This window comes from Petaurus breviceps, unplaced genomic scaffold (genome assembly GCF_028583685.1).
Source record: "Petaurus breviceps papuanus isolate PSGF00001 unplaced genomic scaffold, PetGlider_PUasm1.0 182, whole genome shotgun sequence".
NCBI classification, from domain to species: domain Eukaryota; kingdom Metazoa; phylum Chordata; class Mammalia; order Diprotodontia; family Petauridae; genus Petaurus; species Petaurus breviceps.
The window spans coordinates 560106-578303 of record NW_027185786.1 but is presented as its reverse complement, the minus strand read 5'-3'; the positions used below and the strand labels follow the sequence as shown (position 1 = coordinate 578303).

Here is an 18198-nt window from a genome sequence, read left to right as displayed (position 1 = left end):
GTCTCGTGGGATCTCATCAGCTCCCCTAGATTCCGCGATCATCTTTGTCCAGCCCTCTCCTGACTCCTTGTCTCCAAACCGAACTTGTCACCTTTCCCCACAAACCCTGACCTTCTCCTCATATCCCTACTACTGCTGGTGCTGCCAGTCTTCCAGTCACCCAGGCTCCTTACTCTCAGATCCAGTTTGTTGCCCAGGCTTGTCATGACATTTCATGTCAAGACTTGCCATGACAAGTCCATCGTGACATTTCATGTATGTGCCCCTTTCTCCTTGATGCTTTCACCTTAATTCTGGACTATTACAGTGGCCTTCGGGCTTGTCTCACTGTCTTAAGTCTCTCCCCACTCCAGGCCTCTCTACTCGGTTGTCAAATTGATCTTCCTTAAGTTCAAGTCCGACCGTATCACTGCATCGGTACTTCTTCCTCATTCAACTCCATTTGCCCTTTCTTTCTTCCAGGATCAAATAGAATATCCTGTTTGACTTTTAAAGGCCTTCATCACCTCCTTCCTCCACTTATCCAGTTTTCTTATCCCACATACCCTCTGATCCAGTAACACTGGCCTACTTTCTTTTCCTCCCATATAACATTCCATGTCCTGATTGTACCCCCTGTGCCTGGAATTCACCTTTTTTTCTCTGCTTTTTAACTTTCCTGGTTTCCTTCAAACCTCAGCTAAAGTCCCACCATCTACAGGAAACCTTTCCTGACTCTCCCTTAATCCGGGTGCCTTCCTTCCGAGTTTACCTCTAAGTTATCCTGTATCTATCTAGTTTTCATGTTGTCTCCCCTTCTACACCGTGAACTCCATGAAGGCTTATTTTTTTTACCTTTCTTCTTGACCCCAGTGCCTGGACACATAAGAGGCACTGATTGTTTGTCTGAGTCAGAGGGACCAACCAGAAGACCTACTACTACAGCAAAGAATGAGGAATTAAGGAAGATAATGTGAAGATTCCCAAAGTACAACACTAGTAGGTCTTGGATCTATTTATCACCCCTAGAATTCTACCTGCTCTCTACTGTATAATTTGTTTTCTGTAAAGGACTAAGGAACTCATAGATTGTCAATAAACATTTATTATGGGTCTAATATGTTTGAGGAACTGTGCTATGCAATGGGAATACAAAAAAGAAAAACAGTTCCTGCCTTCAAAGAGCTTACAATCTAATGGTGAAAGATACACAGGAAAGGAAGTTGGAAAGAGGGTTGGGGGAGTGAAGGTATCCCAGGTAGGGCTGATGGAGAAGTTCAGAGGAATGAAGCTGACCTGGGAGCCTTCCTTAGATGGGGATTCTGGAAGGAGCTCACCACTCTCCAAATCAGAGGGATAGGCCCCAGGGGAGAGGATGCTGATGAAATGTGAATTCCAGGATTTAATTGATCTTGTAGGATGAAGATTATTTGCATGTAATTTCATCTGAATGAGTTTCAGATCTGCAATGCACAATTGGTCTTCTGTTTAACTTTCTTTCTCCTCTTTCAGTTTAAATTCTCAAGACTGGCCTTTCTCCAAAAGAGAGAATCAGGGTGGAGGTGAGAATGTGAGAATGACTTCTGGGCTTCTGACAGTTGGACTTCAGGTGAGTCATTTCTTTTCTTTCTTGAAACGCTTTATCCCTCCATTTTCTGATCTCATCTACGGCACATCAGATTAGAACAGGGTTTGGCAAACTGGTTCAGGGACCAAATACATCCCACCACTTGTTCTTGAATAGCCCCATGAGCTAAGAATGATTTTTTACTTTTTAAAATACAATTTTATTGGAACACAACCTTGCTCCACTCATTTGTTGACATATTGTCCATGGCTGTTTCATGCTGTCAGGGCAGAATGGATTAGCTGCAGTGGAGACTATATGTAATCTCTCATTGCTTCTCGATTCTAATCAGCATGCTACAAATCACAGTGATGCAGTTATAATTTGACAAGAGTTTTGAGTTACACACATATCACCCTATTCCTATCACAATTTTTTTTTATTGTTGTCACTACTATTCATCATGTCAAAACAGGAAAAGAAGAAAGAAAAAAAATTTTATTACAACTTTTTTTAGCTCAGGGATGAGGTTAAAATTCTTCTGAATGAGAAATGCCTTCAACTATTATCAGACATGGAATAGCTTTGAAAATTAGCTTTTGCTCATATTGTTTTGATACTGTTTCTTAATGAGTGCAACCTAAAATTACTAGGCAAAAATATGTAAAACTTATGCTACAGTAAAGTCAATGACAGCTAATGTTTGAATTACAAGTAATGTCAAGCTGCTTCATATACTTCTTGTGCTGTTAAAAGTTATAACAAGAAGTGATATCTCCATTCCCACATTTTCTGAGCTCAAACTACAGTTCCAACTGCATTTTTCAAACCTCAGAGAATGTGCAAAAGAAATGCTAAAAGGCAGTATCAAGAGAAGAATCTAATAAAATTCTATAAATGCTTTCCAAGCAGTGAATATGCCTAATTAAAATAACATGCTTATGGATTGATATCAGTATTTGGCAGTGCTTGTCTGTGTGAAAAGACATTTTCAAAAATGAAATATGTAAAATATCATTAGAAATCAACATTAACAGATGAACATTTGCATTTCTTATGCTAGGGAACAATAACTTTGAAGCCTAATTAAGTGAAACGTTATCCCTCCCATAAAGAATTGGATTCTTCTTATCAATAGTCCTATGTTACAAAAATTTGTACGAATGATTATTATCATACTATGAATTTCATCAATTAAAAACTTGTGAAAGTTTGTTTTCTCTTTTATAATCTATATAATCTATGTAACATCCTAAATTTTGCCTCTTAGCTTGCAAAGCCTAAAATATTTACTTTGCTGACCCCTGTACTAGGACATCAGTTGTTCTCTTCCAGAAGACTTTGACAACTTATATATTATGTAGAGTTCCTTATATATTATGTAGAGTTGCTGGAGTTCTAGATCTTTAGAGTTGGAAGACATCTTAAGAATTGTGTAGTCCATCTCCATAATATGATACATGAAGTATCTGAGTTTCAGACAGCTGAAGTGTTGTCCTCAGGCCCACTTTTTGTAGACCATTGCCTGAAATCTGGGTCCTGTCATATGTTGCTCAAATCCTCATTACATTGTATCATGATTTTCTCTTGGCAGTGGTTCCCACTTGTCTAGTACATTTTCCCAACACTTAAATTTTCACTATTAAATGTTCCTTCAGTCTACTCTCTGCATTGAACTAGAAAATACAGGGAAGGAAACAAGTGTAAAATGTGGTTCTTAAGCTTCCTTCTATAGTCCTTTAGGGTGTTTTCTTTGTTTTCCTAGCTTTTGAAAGCTTTTAAAAATCTTTTTTTGTATCTTATTTCTACATCATCTTTGCTTCTAAAAATGTTCATTCCTCTCCCATTTCTGGGGAGTTTTCTCTTGTAACAAAGATTAAAAAGAAAGGGGGGAAAAGCAGTTCAGCAAAACCAGTGTGCACATGAGCCATCTGACAGCATATAAAATGTACCACACCCTGCCAATAAGGGGACAGCAGGGCATTTTCTCATCTCTTTGGGTCCAGCTTAGTCTTTATAATTACAAAGCATTCAGTGATACTCTGTGGTCATTTTATGGATGCAGACCAACTCAATGATAATAATTATAATTAATATGGCCACCTATGAACGTATTAGGTAACAGTATGAGGCAATAGAGATAATATGGACAAACAATGATACAAATAACAAAAGTTGAATCTAGAAAAGGACTTGGTCAGAGTGTGCTTCCTGAATGAGGTAGATAGAATTTGAGTTCATGCTGAAGCATGACCGTGATGTGGATAGTTGGAGAAGGGTTGGGAAGACATTCCAATTGTAACAAGTAGTGGGAGCCACAGCTGGAAAGGTACAGTCTTTCATTTCTTTGAACCAGTAAAGAGACCATCATGGCAGGCAGGCAGGAGTCCAAGGCTGTCTTTGGGGACTTCTGAGTGAAGTTTAGCCATAGCTTGGACACAAGTTATTCATTCATTCAACAAACATTTGGGTAAAGTAAATGCTTTTTCCAGCCCACAAGTTGTTATAGAAGACACCACAGATCTTTTTCATCTTCTAGCTATTTGTTGCTCTTCAGATTTCATCTTTAGATGATGTTAGGGGAATCTAGTTTAATTGAGTCTTGCCAAGCTTTCAGTAAAAATATTTTTTTTCTCTATAATTTCTCACTATCTTATGAGATAATGTTGCTGTTCATTGTATTTCCCCATCCTCTTATGTAGGAATATACTCCAGGTTGATTTTCTAAATTATACTGCTCTTGGCTTCCTTTTCCCTGCTTCTAGGAGATTCTGATTCCAAATGATTTCTTCATTGGTAACCAGTCATTTTCTATCCATAAATAATCAGTCTTATTATTTGTAATGTTATTTCATACAAAGAAGTATTCTCTCCATAGGCATGAATTAGACTTCTGTCAGGACCCTAATTTTTGCCTCTTCTTTTTACTCTTCCTATTTTCCAAATATTTCTTACCATCTTCTCCAATGCCCACCTCTGTACTAAAGATACTTAGTAGTAAAGATGATGTTGATTTCCTTTGGAATTTATCTTTTTCATAGAAATTCTTTGTCTCTTCATTGTATACAACAGATATTGGTCAAGAAGTTGGGAGGCAGCTGGTGGATAGAGTGCTGGGTCTAGAGTCCAGAAAACAGAGTTTAAATCCAGTTTTAGACACTTACTAGCTGTGTGACCCCTGTCAAGTCACTTTGTCTGAATTTCTTCAACTGTGAAAATAGGGATAATAATAGCACCCACCTCCCAGGGTTGTTGTGAGGATAGAATGAAATATCATTTGTAAAGTGCTTGTGGACAAACCTTAAAACTCTCTATATAAATTTTATATGCATCATGGAATTTTTTTCATTGATTTATGGGTAACTGTGTAAAGGATAAATGAATTTTGAATTCACTGTGGTATGCTGGGTCAGGCATATTTGAGTTTAGTTTTCTCATTATAGTTATTTACTTTTCCCAACATTTATGAAATAATGGTAATTTTCTTTATTTAATTTCATCATATTTTCCATATATTCATCTTTTACAATTTTTAACTTAAGTATTATGAAAACCACCTAAATATATTCTATAATGATTTGTTTCAGTACATGAATATTAGTCTGTTAAATATTGAAAACAAATATTTATTCTTTCCTCATATCCTTTGATTTCCCCTCATTCCCACCCTGCCCCATTTATTGCTGTATATTTATTTGTTTATTATATTTTAGCTTTTGTGCATTTATGTTCAAAGTCTCTTATTTTTCTGGTTCTTAATCCTTTTTTTCTGCAGTGCTTCATTTAGATCTTTTCTTCTTTTTTTCAATTTTAATTATAGTATTCCAAAGCATCAGTATACTTTAAATTATTTTGCCAGTCTCAATTGTTGAATATTTCAGTTTTTCCCCTTTATTTTCCTTCCAGTGGAAAATATTTAAGCACAAAGTTTCTGCCCCATACTACCACTATATACTTAGATGTAACAGGTTATGCTGAATAATAATATTATTGTTCAAGGCTATAATTATTTATATGCATCTTGTACTATCTTGCCAGAGTAATCTTTTACAAGATTCAACATGCAGTTTAAGTCCGTCAGATTTTTCATGACCTTACCACTGTTGAATTTTATTATTGAAAATGACTTTTGTCATTTCAATGGATGTTAGGTGATATCTGACAGCTGTAGGACTTTAAACTTCTCTGAGTAGAAGAGTTGCTGACCAATCAACCAAGCACCTCGAGCATGAGCCTTGACAGTACATAATTGCCTCCTTTGTAAATTCTACTTCTATCTTTGGACTCTTTGTCTTTGGGGAATAATTAGGTTTAGCCCATAACTATTTTTATACTTTTGAATACAAATTTCAGATAGTTGTGTTTTTATTTATATATTCTGTTTTTCCCAGGTTGTTTTTATTATTTTTAGTTTATTATTTTTTGCTACAAAGTTTTTTTTCATTTTATGTAACTTGCTGCATTTCTCTTGCCCCTAATAATTTTTCTCTATGTTTAATAAAAATTTTCCCTCTACAATTGAAAGAAGTATGTTATTTTGTTGTTTTTTATGTATTTGTATTTAATCACTTTATTTTTATGCTGTATGTAAATATACTTGCCTATCCTAATAGAATGCAAGTTCCTCATAAGTATGGATTGTTTGATAGTTTATGTCCCCAGTATCTAACATATATTAGAGGCTTAATAACTGAATCTTAATATGGTATATATTGTATGGTATAGATTTAAGTTTTAAATAAAAATTCATTCTTTTGTTTTTATTTCCATGGATATATCAGATACTGATCTTTTATGTGTATTTAGTTTGATGTCTGACATTGCTTTCATTTCTATTTTTTGCTAATTTTTTTTGTCCAGTAACAGATGGTTCGCCTCTCGGTGCTGCTTGCAGCCTGCCCCGGCTTTCCTGTGACCCTATCACCCCAGTCCCCGAAATCTCTGCGTGGTGGTCTCTGCTAAGGCATTATGTAACTGTGGAGGAGGCCTCAACATGTCTGACAAATTACCCTACAAAGTCGCTGACATCAGCCTGGCTGCCTGGGGACGCAAGGCCCTGGACATAGCAGAAAATGAGATGCCTGGCCTGATGAAACTTCGAGAGATGTACTCAGCCTCCAAGCCACTGAAGGGTGCCCGGATTGCTGGCTGCCTCCACATGACTGTGGAAACAGCTGTTCTTATTGAGACACTGGTGGCCCTGGGAGCCGAGGTACAGTGGTCCAGTTGCAACATTTTCTCTACGCAGGACCACGCAGCAGCTGCCATTGCCAAAACTGGGATTTCTGTGTACGCTTGGAAGGGGGAGACCGATGAGGAATATCTCTGGTGCATCGAGCAGACCCTCTATTTCAAGGATGGGCAGCCTCTCAACATGATCCTGGATGATGGTGGGGACCTCACCAACCTTGTTCACACCAAATATCCTGAGCTCCTGAAGGGTGTCAGAGGCATCTCAGAGGAAACCACCACAGGCGTCCACAATCTATACAAGATGAAGGCCAATGGAGTTCTGAAAGTGCCAGCCATCAATGTGAACGATTCTGTTACCAAGAGCAAGTTTGACAACCTGTATGGCTGCCGTGAGTCCCTCATTGATGGCATCAAACGAGCCACCGATGTGATGATTGCAGGCAAGGTGGCTGTGGTGGCAGGCTATGGTGATGTGGGCAAGGGCTGTGCACAGGCCCTTCGGGGCTCTGGGGCCCGAGTCATCATCACAGAGATAGACCCCATCAATGCACTGCAGGCCTCTATGGAGGGCTATGAGGTGACCACCATGGATGAGGCCTGCAAAGAGGGAAGCATCTTTGTCACCGCCACAGGATGTGTAGACATCATCTTGGGCAGGCACTTTGAGCAGATGAAGGATGACGCCATAGTATGTAACATTGGCCACTTTGACGTGGAAATAGATGTAAAGTGGCTGAATCAAAACACTGTGGAGAAGGTGAATGTGAAACCTCAGGTGGACCGTTATAAGCTGAAGAATGGGCGGCGGATCATCCTGCTGGCAGAAGGCCGTCTGGTCAACCTGGGCTGTGCTATGGGCCATCCCAGCTTTGTGATGAGCAATTCCTTCAGCAACCAGGTGTTGGCCCAGATTGAGCTGTGGACCCACCCGGACAAGTACCCTGTGGGAGTGCACTTCCTTCCCAAGAAGCTGGATGAAGCTGTGGCTGAGGCCCACCTTGGCAAACTGAATGTGAAGCTCACAAAGCTGACAGAAAAACAGTCCCAGTATCTGGGCCTCCCCAAAGAAGGCCCCTTCAAACCTGACCACTACCGGTACTGAGTCCTGCCCAGCTCAGCCTCCAAGTGACCAACCATGTTTTCTTGCCTTTCCAGCCCTTCCTGCACAGAGTAATAAATGGTATCTAGGGAAAAAAAACCAGATGGTTCTAATAATTACTTTGTGATATGTTTGAAAATCTTGAAGTCCACGTCTACCTTAATTCGCATTTTAGAAAAAATTGGAAATAAGATTTTTTGGGAAATGATTTTTAAAATCTTTGTTTTGAGTGTATAGGAATGCAAATGACTTTTATGGATTTAGCTAATATTTTTAAATTATATTTATTCTTTAATTTTTATATTTAAAATTTTTGAATTAAATAAAAAATTCCAAATTCTTTCCCCTTCTCAAGCTTCTCCCCCACCCCTTGAGACAGCAAGCAGTATGATACCCATTATACATGTGACGTTTTGCAAAACATAAATCCATATTAGCCACATTAAATAAAAAAGCAAGAAAAATAAAGAAAAGTTTTAAAAATATGCTTCAATTTACACTCACAGTTCATCACTTCTCTGATGGTTGATAATATTTTTCATTATGAGTTCTTTGGTATTGTCTTAGATCATTGTATTGATCAGTGTAGCTAAATCTTTCACAGTTGGTTGTTGTTATGATATTGCTTTTACTCTGTACAGTGTTTTTCTGGTGCTGTTCACTTCACTTTGTGTCAGTCCCGGGTTTTTCTGAAACCATTCCCCTCATTATTTCTTATTGAACAATAGTATTCCATCACAATTACATACTGTTCAGCCATTCCTCAATTGATAGGCATCCCCTCAATTTGCAATTCTTTACAACCATGAAAAAGGTTGCTATAACTATATTTGTGCATATAGGTACTTTTCCTTTTTCTTTGATTTCTTTGGGATATATAATATTTTGTCACCAAATAAAGGTATTTGTTGTCCGTCTCCTTTTTTTGTTGAGAATGTTGAATTTTCTAGTTATATAGTCATGTTGATACCGATTGTATCTTATGTCACCCTATTGTCATTGTCAGACACATTGTATGTAATTCCAGTTTCCTATTCAGAAAATCTTGTGACATTTTAGAAAATGTGTAAAGGAAGGGACTTCAATAGAACTGTCACTGTATTCTGCAGAAATTTAACTTCTTGTAGTTTCCCAAACAAGGAAAAGAGCTTAACGCCCACCTTAGCAAGTAATCAGTTTTTATTTTCATGCCAGTCAGTGGTTTAGAATAAAAACTGCAAACGGGAGGAAAAAAGGCAGATAGTGTCTGCAGAAAGCTTTTTGTGAAATCCAGGTAAGCTAGGACATCCCAGTGCATTTATTTATCAAGCTAAAAAGAGAACAACAGATCTAAGGAAAGTGGAGCAGATCAGTCAGTGTCTATATGAAAATGATTTTCACAATCAGTGACAGTGGAATCCCACCACAAGAGAGCTTCAGCACACCAATGCCTGGTGAACTGTAGGAAGAAGCAAAAATGGGAGGAAGATGATAATGGGACGAATAGTTTTACCAGACGTGCATTTAAGGTTCTGTATATTGAACAAGTGAGCAATCTAACCATCTTATCCTCTGCCATCCCCTTCTTTTGATTTCACTATTTTCCAACATTGGGGTCTTTTCCAATGAGTCCTCTGTTCCAGGCATGTGGCCAAAGTGTTTAAGCTTCAGCTTCATTGCCAGTGTTTGAGGCAAGGAGAAACTCTGAGAACTCTGGACCCGCTAATTGAAAACTGGATTATTGGAATTGATCGGGTCTGGTCAGTATCACCCTCTGCGGGAGGTGAAGCACAAAGCTGTGCTACAGGACAGACCTGGGCAAGGAGGACTTTCTGGGCTTATTAGTGGTTATTCCTCTTCACTCTCCTTGGGGCCTCACAAACAGCTCTCGTGCTGTTCCTCACATGGCACATTCTATTTCCCTTGACCCTGCCTTAGCACTGGTTGCCCCCATTCCACAAAGACAGTCCTCTTATTTTCGTACACCCCCGCCCTTTCAACCCCATGGGAGGACTGGCTCGGGGGAGAAAGGAAAACAAAATCCATGTAACAAATATTCATAGTGAAGTAAAATAAATTCCCCGATTGGCCCCTGTCCAGCAAAACAGGCCTCATTTCTGCCCCTGGTCTATCGCCTCTCCCGGGAGGTGGGCAGCTTGCAGCCTCCCTCGGCCTCTGCAATCAGGGATAGTGATTGAGTTGTTCTCGGAGCTTCTTTTAGTTTATATAGATTGTAACCACTTTTGTAGGCGAGTCTCCCCCGTGGGATGTAAGCTCCCTGAGGACAGGGACAATTATTTTTTTTTCTCTTTGTATCCCTTAGTACGAAGGCTGGCACATAGCATAGCAGGCACTGAATAAGTACTTTTTGGTTGCCTGGTGCTTGTACAAGAAGCCAGAGTAGGTTAGGGCAGAAAACAGCCGCTGAACTACAATTCCCAGAAGGCTGTGGACTGCAATGGGTTCATGGGAGGAGACTCTGATTTCCCAGAATCCATCCCAGGGGAGACTGGATGCATCTCTTCCTGATGCATTCTGGGAATTAGAGTTCGCTCCTGAAAATGCGCAGGCGCAGTTCCAGGACTGTAGAGATTCTTGCCTGTCATTTTTTTTTTGCAGCGGGTGAGTGATTGTGAGTGAGTGTGAGCATGACCGTGGATGTGCAAGCGCGCGTATCTGCCTGCCCCTCTTCTTTTCCTTCACCTCTTCTCACTCCTCTCCCCCTCCCCAAGACTCTTGTCCGTCTGGACAAAGACCGGCTGGGCACCCCCTCTTTCCTTCCAGGGCTGAGGACTTGGGGGGAGAAGCGGGGTGGCGGTAGAAGGGGCGGGAACTGCGGCGGGCGGCGGGGAAAGGCGGCTGTGGGATGGGAGAAGGAACTAGGGATATCTAAGGTGGTGGCGGGGCCCTCACTGGGTCCCACAATGGGACCTCCCTCCCGAGAGTCCGGCCGCCTCAGGTGTCGTACGTGAGTCTCCCGGGGTCCTACGTGTGGCAGGTGCTGAGGACAGAATGAGAGCCCAGGAGCCCGGGTTCCCCCCTCGAGGGGCTTGAGGGTCAGGACCAGCTGGGTCTGAGACTCGGGGTGCCCCAACCTCATTCTCCGCCAAGACCTCTGACTTCTATGGGGTGTTCAGAGGAGATCGTGTTTTGTGTAAAGGCGTTAGTGAACATGTGGGTCCAGGTCTATCACTCCCTCATATGTGTCCCCTACGGTCCTGGAGACCTTGCCTTTGGCCAGGGGTTCCAGCTCTGTTTTGTGTCTGGATCCCTTGGACAGTCCGATGACTCTTCTCAGAATCATGTTTTTAAAAATACATCAAATAGAAATATATCGGAAACCAATTGTAATTTAATAGACATTTTTTTCTTCCCAGGTGCTAGACTACCACCCACTTCCCTGAAATCTATCTTTAGACTCTTGGTGGGGAGGAAGGTTTCAGGACCCCAGATTAAGAACCTCTGACTTAGCGCATTTCCTGATAGGGTGTGCCAGCTCCCAAAAGACCATTTTTACATGATTTTCAGGAATTCTGTGAACCTGTGTGAAACAACCAATGCTGAATTCAATCAGTTCCTAACAAGTGATTTTATTTGTTACTTTAAAAGAATTAGCGTCAACTACAGCAAAGTGCACTTTGAATATGTTAGTCTAATTAATAATTTAATTTAATGATTATAGCTTTAATAATGAATACTCAAAAGTGAACCCAATTCCATTTTGTTCTGATGGTGCTAAAACAGTGCTGGAAAGAAAGTCTGAAGTAGCTACAAAGTTGTTTTAAGTGATTTTTAGGCTCATTAAATTGAGTGAAGTTATTACTTGACAATCACCAATCTAATAAAAACCAAACTGAGCTAGGAACAGTAGCTAAAGAACTTGACATTGAAATGATTAAAAGTAGTCCAGTACAGGGACAAGGATGGGTGGCATGTAGTTTATGAGCAGCTACTGCTCTATGGTACACACATACTACATTATATATGCATTTTTCTCCTTATTCTAGTTTGGCAAAGTGATTAGCTAGCTTTCTTGCAAGTCTTTGCTGTAATGACCGACAGTCTTAAAAGAATTTTCATTATTTTCAATTGCATTGCAATCAAGATTCATTCAACAAGAGCAAAAATTAATCAAACATAATAAGAGCTTTGGAAAATGTAAAGGATTTTTTTGGGGGGGATTTGTTTTTACTGGAAAGCACAAATCTCAAATTGAAGATTTTTGTCTTCAAATTGAAGACAGCAAATTTTATATTCCATTTAATAAAAAAAATTAATGCATTTTCTAGGAATATGTTACTAGAAAAATTGTAATTCAACACTGAATTTACATCTTTATTTTGCGGGGGGGCAAGAAAGAATGAAAGCATTTCTAACTATCTTGATTTAATAGAACCATCTACTTGGTCTTTGTTTTATTTTATTTTTGGAAGCAATTGGGTTTAAGTGACTTGTCTAGGGTCACACAGCCTAGTAAGTGTCTGAAGCTGGATTTGAACTCAGGTTCTCCTGACTGTAGGGCAGGTGCTCTATCTACTATAAGAGGCAGTTGCCCCCATCTTGGTCTTAGGAACAACTCACTTCACATAACTGGTGAAAAAAATGTATCGTGGAAGTGAAATTTTAAAACATGAAATTGATTTGAAAGATTTTCGGGATTTTGTTTGTAATGTAGAAACAATGTAGATCCCTGCCACTATACAGAAAACTAAAAAATGGTACTAAAGCAGAAAGAGGTTTCAATTTAATGAATATGCAATATGGATGAGGGTGGAAAATTGTATAACAGATCACGTGTTGGATATATTGACAGCAAGTTTGGGAAAGGAGCATCAAAAGGATTGGTGTTCAACTATATCATTTCATGGTTGCAAACATAGGTTGACTGCTGATTCAAGGAGTGGTAAAAATCAATGAAAACATTCCCTGAGAGACCAATGGCTATAGAGACTTTACAATAAAGAGTATCCATTATTTTTTTGAAAATTGTGACATATCCTTTATATCTGTAAAATTTTTAATAAATTTATGCATGTAAATAGATAATTTTTTTTTCAGAAGGCTGGTTGTTAAACATTTATAAGCACAGCCCTGCTTTTTACCTTCATCATCATGGCCCAGTCAGTGAAAGGAGGATCATATTTGGATTAGAAAGACCTGGTTTGAATCCTGGTTCTGCTACTTAACTGTCTTCTTCATGTATTAATTTACTTAACATTTGTTAAGTACCTACTATGTGCCAGATGCTAGAGATACACAGATAAAAATGACACAGTCCCTACCTTCAAGGGTCTTGTTTTCACTGAGAGAATATTTACATATGTCATGGGTGACATGCCATATACATAAAGAGACACATGTATTCAAAATAAATACAAGGTAATTTTCTATTGTGGGCATGAGCAGCTAGGAGATGTCAATAAAGACTTCATATAGATGGTGGCATTCGAGTTCAGTTGTGAAGGAAACGACGAGTTCTAAGAGGCTAAGATGAGGCCAGAGTATATCCCAGGTGTAGATGACACAGACGGGAGATGAGCATGAATGAGGAGCAAGTCCATAGAGTATAGAAAAGGAAGTCTGGGCTGGCTTTGGTTGGAGTGGTAGTTTGGGGTCAGGCTGAAGAGGACTTTAGAAGCCAAACATAGGAGTTTATATTTGATCTCAAAATTGATATAGGGAAGCTTTTAGAGTTCATTGAGGAGGGATTCGACCTGGTCAGACCTGTGCTTTATGAAAAGATCACTTAAGCTATTTAGATTACCTCCTCTAAAAATAAGGGGATTGGCTGAGATGATTACTAGGATTCTTGCTATTGTTTTATTTAGTCTTCCTTTCCAGTTCTTTTCTCTTTTATTGCCAATTTCTTTCAAGCTGGGTTAGTAGATAGAGATCAAAATGTAGAAATCAAGAAGCCCTGAGTTCAAATATTTTTTCAGACTTTTACTAGCTGTGTGACTTTTGGCAGTATAAGTCAATATATGTCAGGTACAATCCTGAAGACCTTTTCTTTGGCCAGGGTTCCTAACCCTTATTTGATTCTTCGATTCCTTGATCAATCAGATGAAGTCTATGGACTCTCACAACCGTGCTTTAAAATATATAAAACAAGATTCATGGGAAACCAGTTATGTGTAAGTAAAGATGTAATTTTTATCCATCCAAAGTGCTTAATATTACAATATATAATTTGTTAGCTTTGTATTATATATTATCGTTGTTAAACAACTTCAGTTTACTCATTTGTCAAATGAAGACAATAATGGCACCTGAATCACAGAGTTGTTTAGAAAACCAGATTAAGTAATATGTGCAGAATACTTTGTAATTCTTAAATCTGTGTATAAATGGCAATTATTAATATTCCCCAGCTCCTTGAAGATAAATATTTTTATTCTTCCATTTTGTGTTACATACATACATACACACATATATACATGCATGTATATGTGTGTTTATATATGGGTACATGACATGCATAATTTTCTACTTTAAATTAAATTTTCTTTTTCATTATGAACTTAAACATCAGTAAACATGAACATTTTACTACATAAAGAACAAGAAAGGAGATTATAATAAAACTCTGAATTTAGGTATAGTTTTTACTGGTTTTTTTGTGACTATTAAATTTAGGATGGTAATAGCAGAGCTGCCCTGCTTGTTTGTGTCCCTGTATAAACTTCATTCTCTCATCTGTGTATCTTAAAAAAATATTTAATTGATGCTTCCTTCTTTTTTTTTCTATCTGTCCCTACTTGATCAACTGCTCCTTCCCAATGTAATTTCTACCCCTTATCAAATTAGTATTATCAAGCAAAACAAATTAACACATAGGCTATGTCTAAAAAACTATATGCTTCATTCTGTACCTCACTGGAAAAGGCTAGATACAGAAGAATTAGAAATAATTGAAATCATTTACCAATCTAAAGACATAAATTCTTAGAAAAAACTTATTTGACAAGAACTCCTGAGATAACTGAAAAGAAAACAAATATTTGGACCAACATCATACACTGTATTCCATAGTAAATTCAAAATTGGCACGTGGCCAAGTATTGATGATCATATGATTTTTTTAAAAAATTAGGAGAGTAGATCTTGTACTTTAATTTTTTTTATTCATTTTGAACTTAAATACAAAAAGACAGAACATTTCCATGTACACAGCACAACATAAAAAGAGGATTCCGTAAAAAAACCATTTCACATTGTTTACTTTTTATGAAAAACTATGTAATTAATACTATACTTCATTTTTGAAGTTACCTTGCTTTTCTCTGCTTCTTCTAAGTTTTCTCTTATTCCCTGTTGTGCACTTTTTACTTTTGGTCTTCCTCCCTCCCCACTCTGCCCAAGAGAAGGCTACCATCAGACACATGTATATATATGTAAAACTATACTATACATACTTCTCTTGATCAGTTCTTTTTCTGGATGTGGATAGTATCTTATTTCATAGGTCCTTTGTAGTTTATTTGAGTAATTACAATACTCAAAATTACTTAGTCATTCAAAGTTGTTCTTAGAACAATATTGCCATTACTATGTTTAACATTCTTTTGGTTCTGTTCATTTCACTCTTAATTATATCATGCAAATCTTTCTGTTTTCCTAAAATAAATCAGCTCATCATCTCTTGTAGCACAGACTAGTGTTCTGTCACAATCGTATACCACAACTTATTTAACCATTCTCTAATTGACAGGTTTCTCCTCAATTTACAGTCTTTTGCCAGCACAAAGAGAGCTGTTATAAATATTTTAGAAGGTAAACATTTTTTCCCCTAATTACCTTGGGAAACAGACCTAATAGTGATATCGCTGGGTCAAAGGGTATAGAGAGTTTAATAACTCTTTTGGCATAATTCCATATTGGTCTCCCAAATGGTCAGATCAGTTCACAGTCCTACCAACATTGAATTAGTGTCCTAATTTTTCCAAATCCCCTACAATATTTGTCATTTTTCTCTTCTATCATGTTAGCCAATCATAATAGGTATAAGATGATATCTCAGTGTAGTTTTAATTTGCATTTCTCCAATCAATGGTAATATAGAGTATTTTTTCCATATGGCTATATATGGTTGTGATTTCCTCATACTTTTCACAGGAATGTGTAGTGTGCACCTTTTTAACAAAAAGCACAATAGAGGCAGTTTTAGAAGGCAAAAAAATAGTCATTTATAAGAAATTAAAGTCTTTTAAGTTATTTTCCTTTATATTACTAGCCATATAATTTATTCTCATGGTTCTGCTCATTTTACTCTTCATTTCCTACAAGTCTTGGTGGGTCATTTTGAATCTGTCCTGTGTGTCATATTTATGTATACATTGGACCTTTGTCTCTTTGAATTCCTAGGTCATATACCGCATTTTCTACCGAGTAAAGTGATTGTTGAATCACAGAGAATTAACAGTTGAATTACTTTTGTTACATAGTTCCAAACTGAAATTCACAATAGTTAGGCTACTTCATAGCTCTCGCATCAGTGGCCTGTCTTTCCTCAGCTTTCCGAACACTGATTGAATCCAGGTTGGTGGGAAGATTAAATGAAATTTATATGTTAAATATTTTGTAGACCTTAAAGTGATATACAAATGCTACCTAATATTCTTATTCCATGTTTTGTTTGTTATCCTTGCCAGTTTATATGGTGTGTTCTTATGTCTTTATTTTTTTTTTTGTAATTTAGACCATGTTTTAGGTAGCCATTTGAGGTTTATAATTCTTTTGAAAACAGCTTGTTGATCTTCTTAGACCATTTATCTGTTGTGACACAGTTTTTGATGTACATTTGTATCAATTTGCTGCACAGCTTAGAAACCAGAATTTTATCAGTGATACCCCACAGTTTTTCAAAGATCACAGGCAGTGATCATCTCAGCAATCCCACTTTAAAATCTTTCAGTACCTTTAGGCTTTGTGATTTGAACTTTTGAAAAGTAGCTTGGTACCTTCCTACTATCCTCATACTTTAGTTAATCAACAAACATTTATTAAGTACCTACTATGGACCAGGCACTATGCTAAGCTCTGGGGATATACATTTTTAAAAAAGAAAGAGGGGGCGGCTAGGTGACTCAGTGAATAGAGCACCAGCCCTGAAGTCTGAAGGACCTGAGTTCAAATAGGGCCTCAGACACTTAACACAAAAACTAGCCGTGTGACCTTGGGAAAGTTACTTAACCCCAATTGCCCTCCAAAAAAAAAAAAGACTACCTACCCTCAAAGAACTTTCACTCTAATGCAGGAAGACAAAGAAAAATGAAGTTGGAAAGTATATATGTGTGTATGTATGTGTGTTGGGGGGAGGTTTCAGTTCCCTATTAGCCACATTTGTTATTTATTTTTCTGTCTTGTCCTAGAATGTTCTTTTTTTCTTTTCTGATATAAATATATTTGTATTTCATTAAATATTTCCCAATTGCAATTTTAAATGTTAAAAAATTTTAAGTTTCAAATTCTCTTTCTCCTTCTGCTTCTCTATCCCTTAAGAAGGCAAGCAATGTATTATCAATTACACATGTGAAGTCATGAAAAAATATTTCCACATTAGTATGTTGCAAAAGACAACAACATAGGAAAAAATACAAGAAAAACGAAGAAAGTGGAAAAAAATATACTTCAGTTTGCACTTAGAACTCATCAATTCTTTCTCTGGAGGTAGATAGCATTTTTCATCATGGATCCTTTGGAATTGCCTTGGATCATTGTCTTGATCAGAGGGTTGATCATTGTACAATATTGCTGTTACAATGCATGATACTGTTTACAATAACTTCTTCAGCCATTCCCAAATTGATAAGCATTACCTCAATTTCTAATTCTTTGTCATTACAAAAAGAGCTGCTGTAAATATTTTTGTATAAATAGTTTCTTTTCCCTTTTCTTTGATCTCTTTAGGATATGGACCTAGTAGTGATATTGCTGGGTCAAAAGGCTGTGTAGCCTTTTGGGCATAGTTCCAAATTGTTCCCCATAATGGTCGAACCAGTTTGTGACTCCATGAACACAGCATTAATGTCACAAAACTGTATCCAAAAATGTCAGCAAATTAATTTTGTGCATGTCCTGTGAGGAATAGAAGGCAATGGAAATATTTTACCTAATTCAGTAGAGGGTGGTTGAACCATAGACAGCTTGGCTCACATACTCAGTATCAGTGGAGAATGTAGAAGTAGTTTCTGTGAATTTAACTCACATCAACTAATTCCCTTTCCTGGATTCTTATCCCTTGGAGGTTGCTAGAAGCAAAGGCTTAGAATCCAGGTCTAAGGCACTAATATCTGTGGCTCTTCCCAATTGATTTTAGGTAAAATTAGGTTTTTTCTTTGTAAGATTTGACTTCTGTTTCTGTAGAGAATTGATGCTCAGG

The 18198-nt window shown here is 37.7% G+C and overlaps 1 protein-coding gene and 1 pseudogene across 5 annotated transcripts in view; both read left to right on the top strand.

Annotated features, from left to right (window-relative positions):
• Positions 1 to 18198, top strand: part of LOC138160778 (zinc finger protein 665-like) — an 86416-nt gene that overhangs the window by 51176 nt on the left and 17042 nt on the right. For 2 of the 5 annotated variants that reach the window (XM_069087515.1, XM_069087512.1), the window contains exon 1: positions 10360 to 10439. Coding sequence is in view for 1 of the 5 variants with exons in the window: in XM_069087516.1 (XP_068943617.1) it covers positions 2966 to 2979 (14 nt within the window). In the remaining 4 variants the exon portion in view is untranslated. Of the gene's footprint in view, positions 1 to 2965; positions 2980 to 10359; positions 10440 to 15051; positions 15591 to 16046; positions 16356 to 18198 lie in introns of those variants that run through there. The other 3 variants (XM_069087516.1, XM_069087513.1, XM_069087514.1) reach the window with 3 other exon arrangements.
• On the top strand, positions 853 to 7937 carry LOC138160780 (adenosylhomocysteinase pseudogene; annotated as a pseudogene).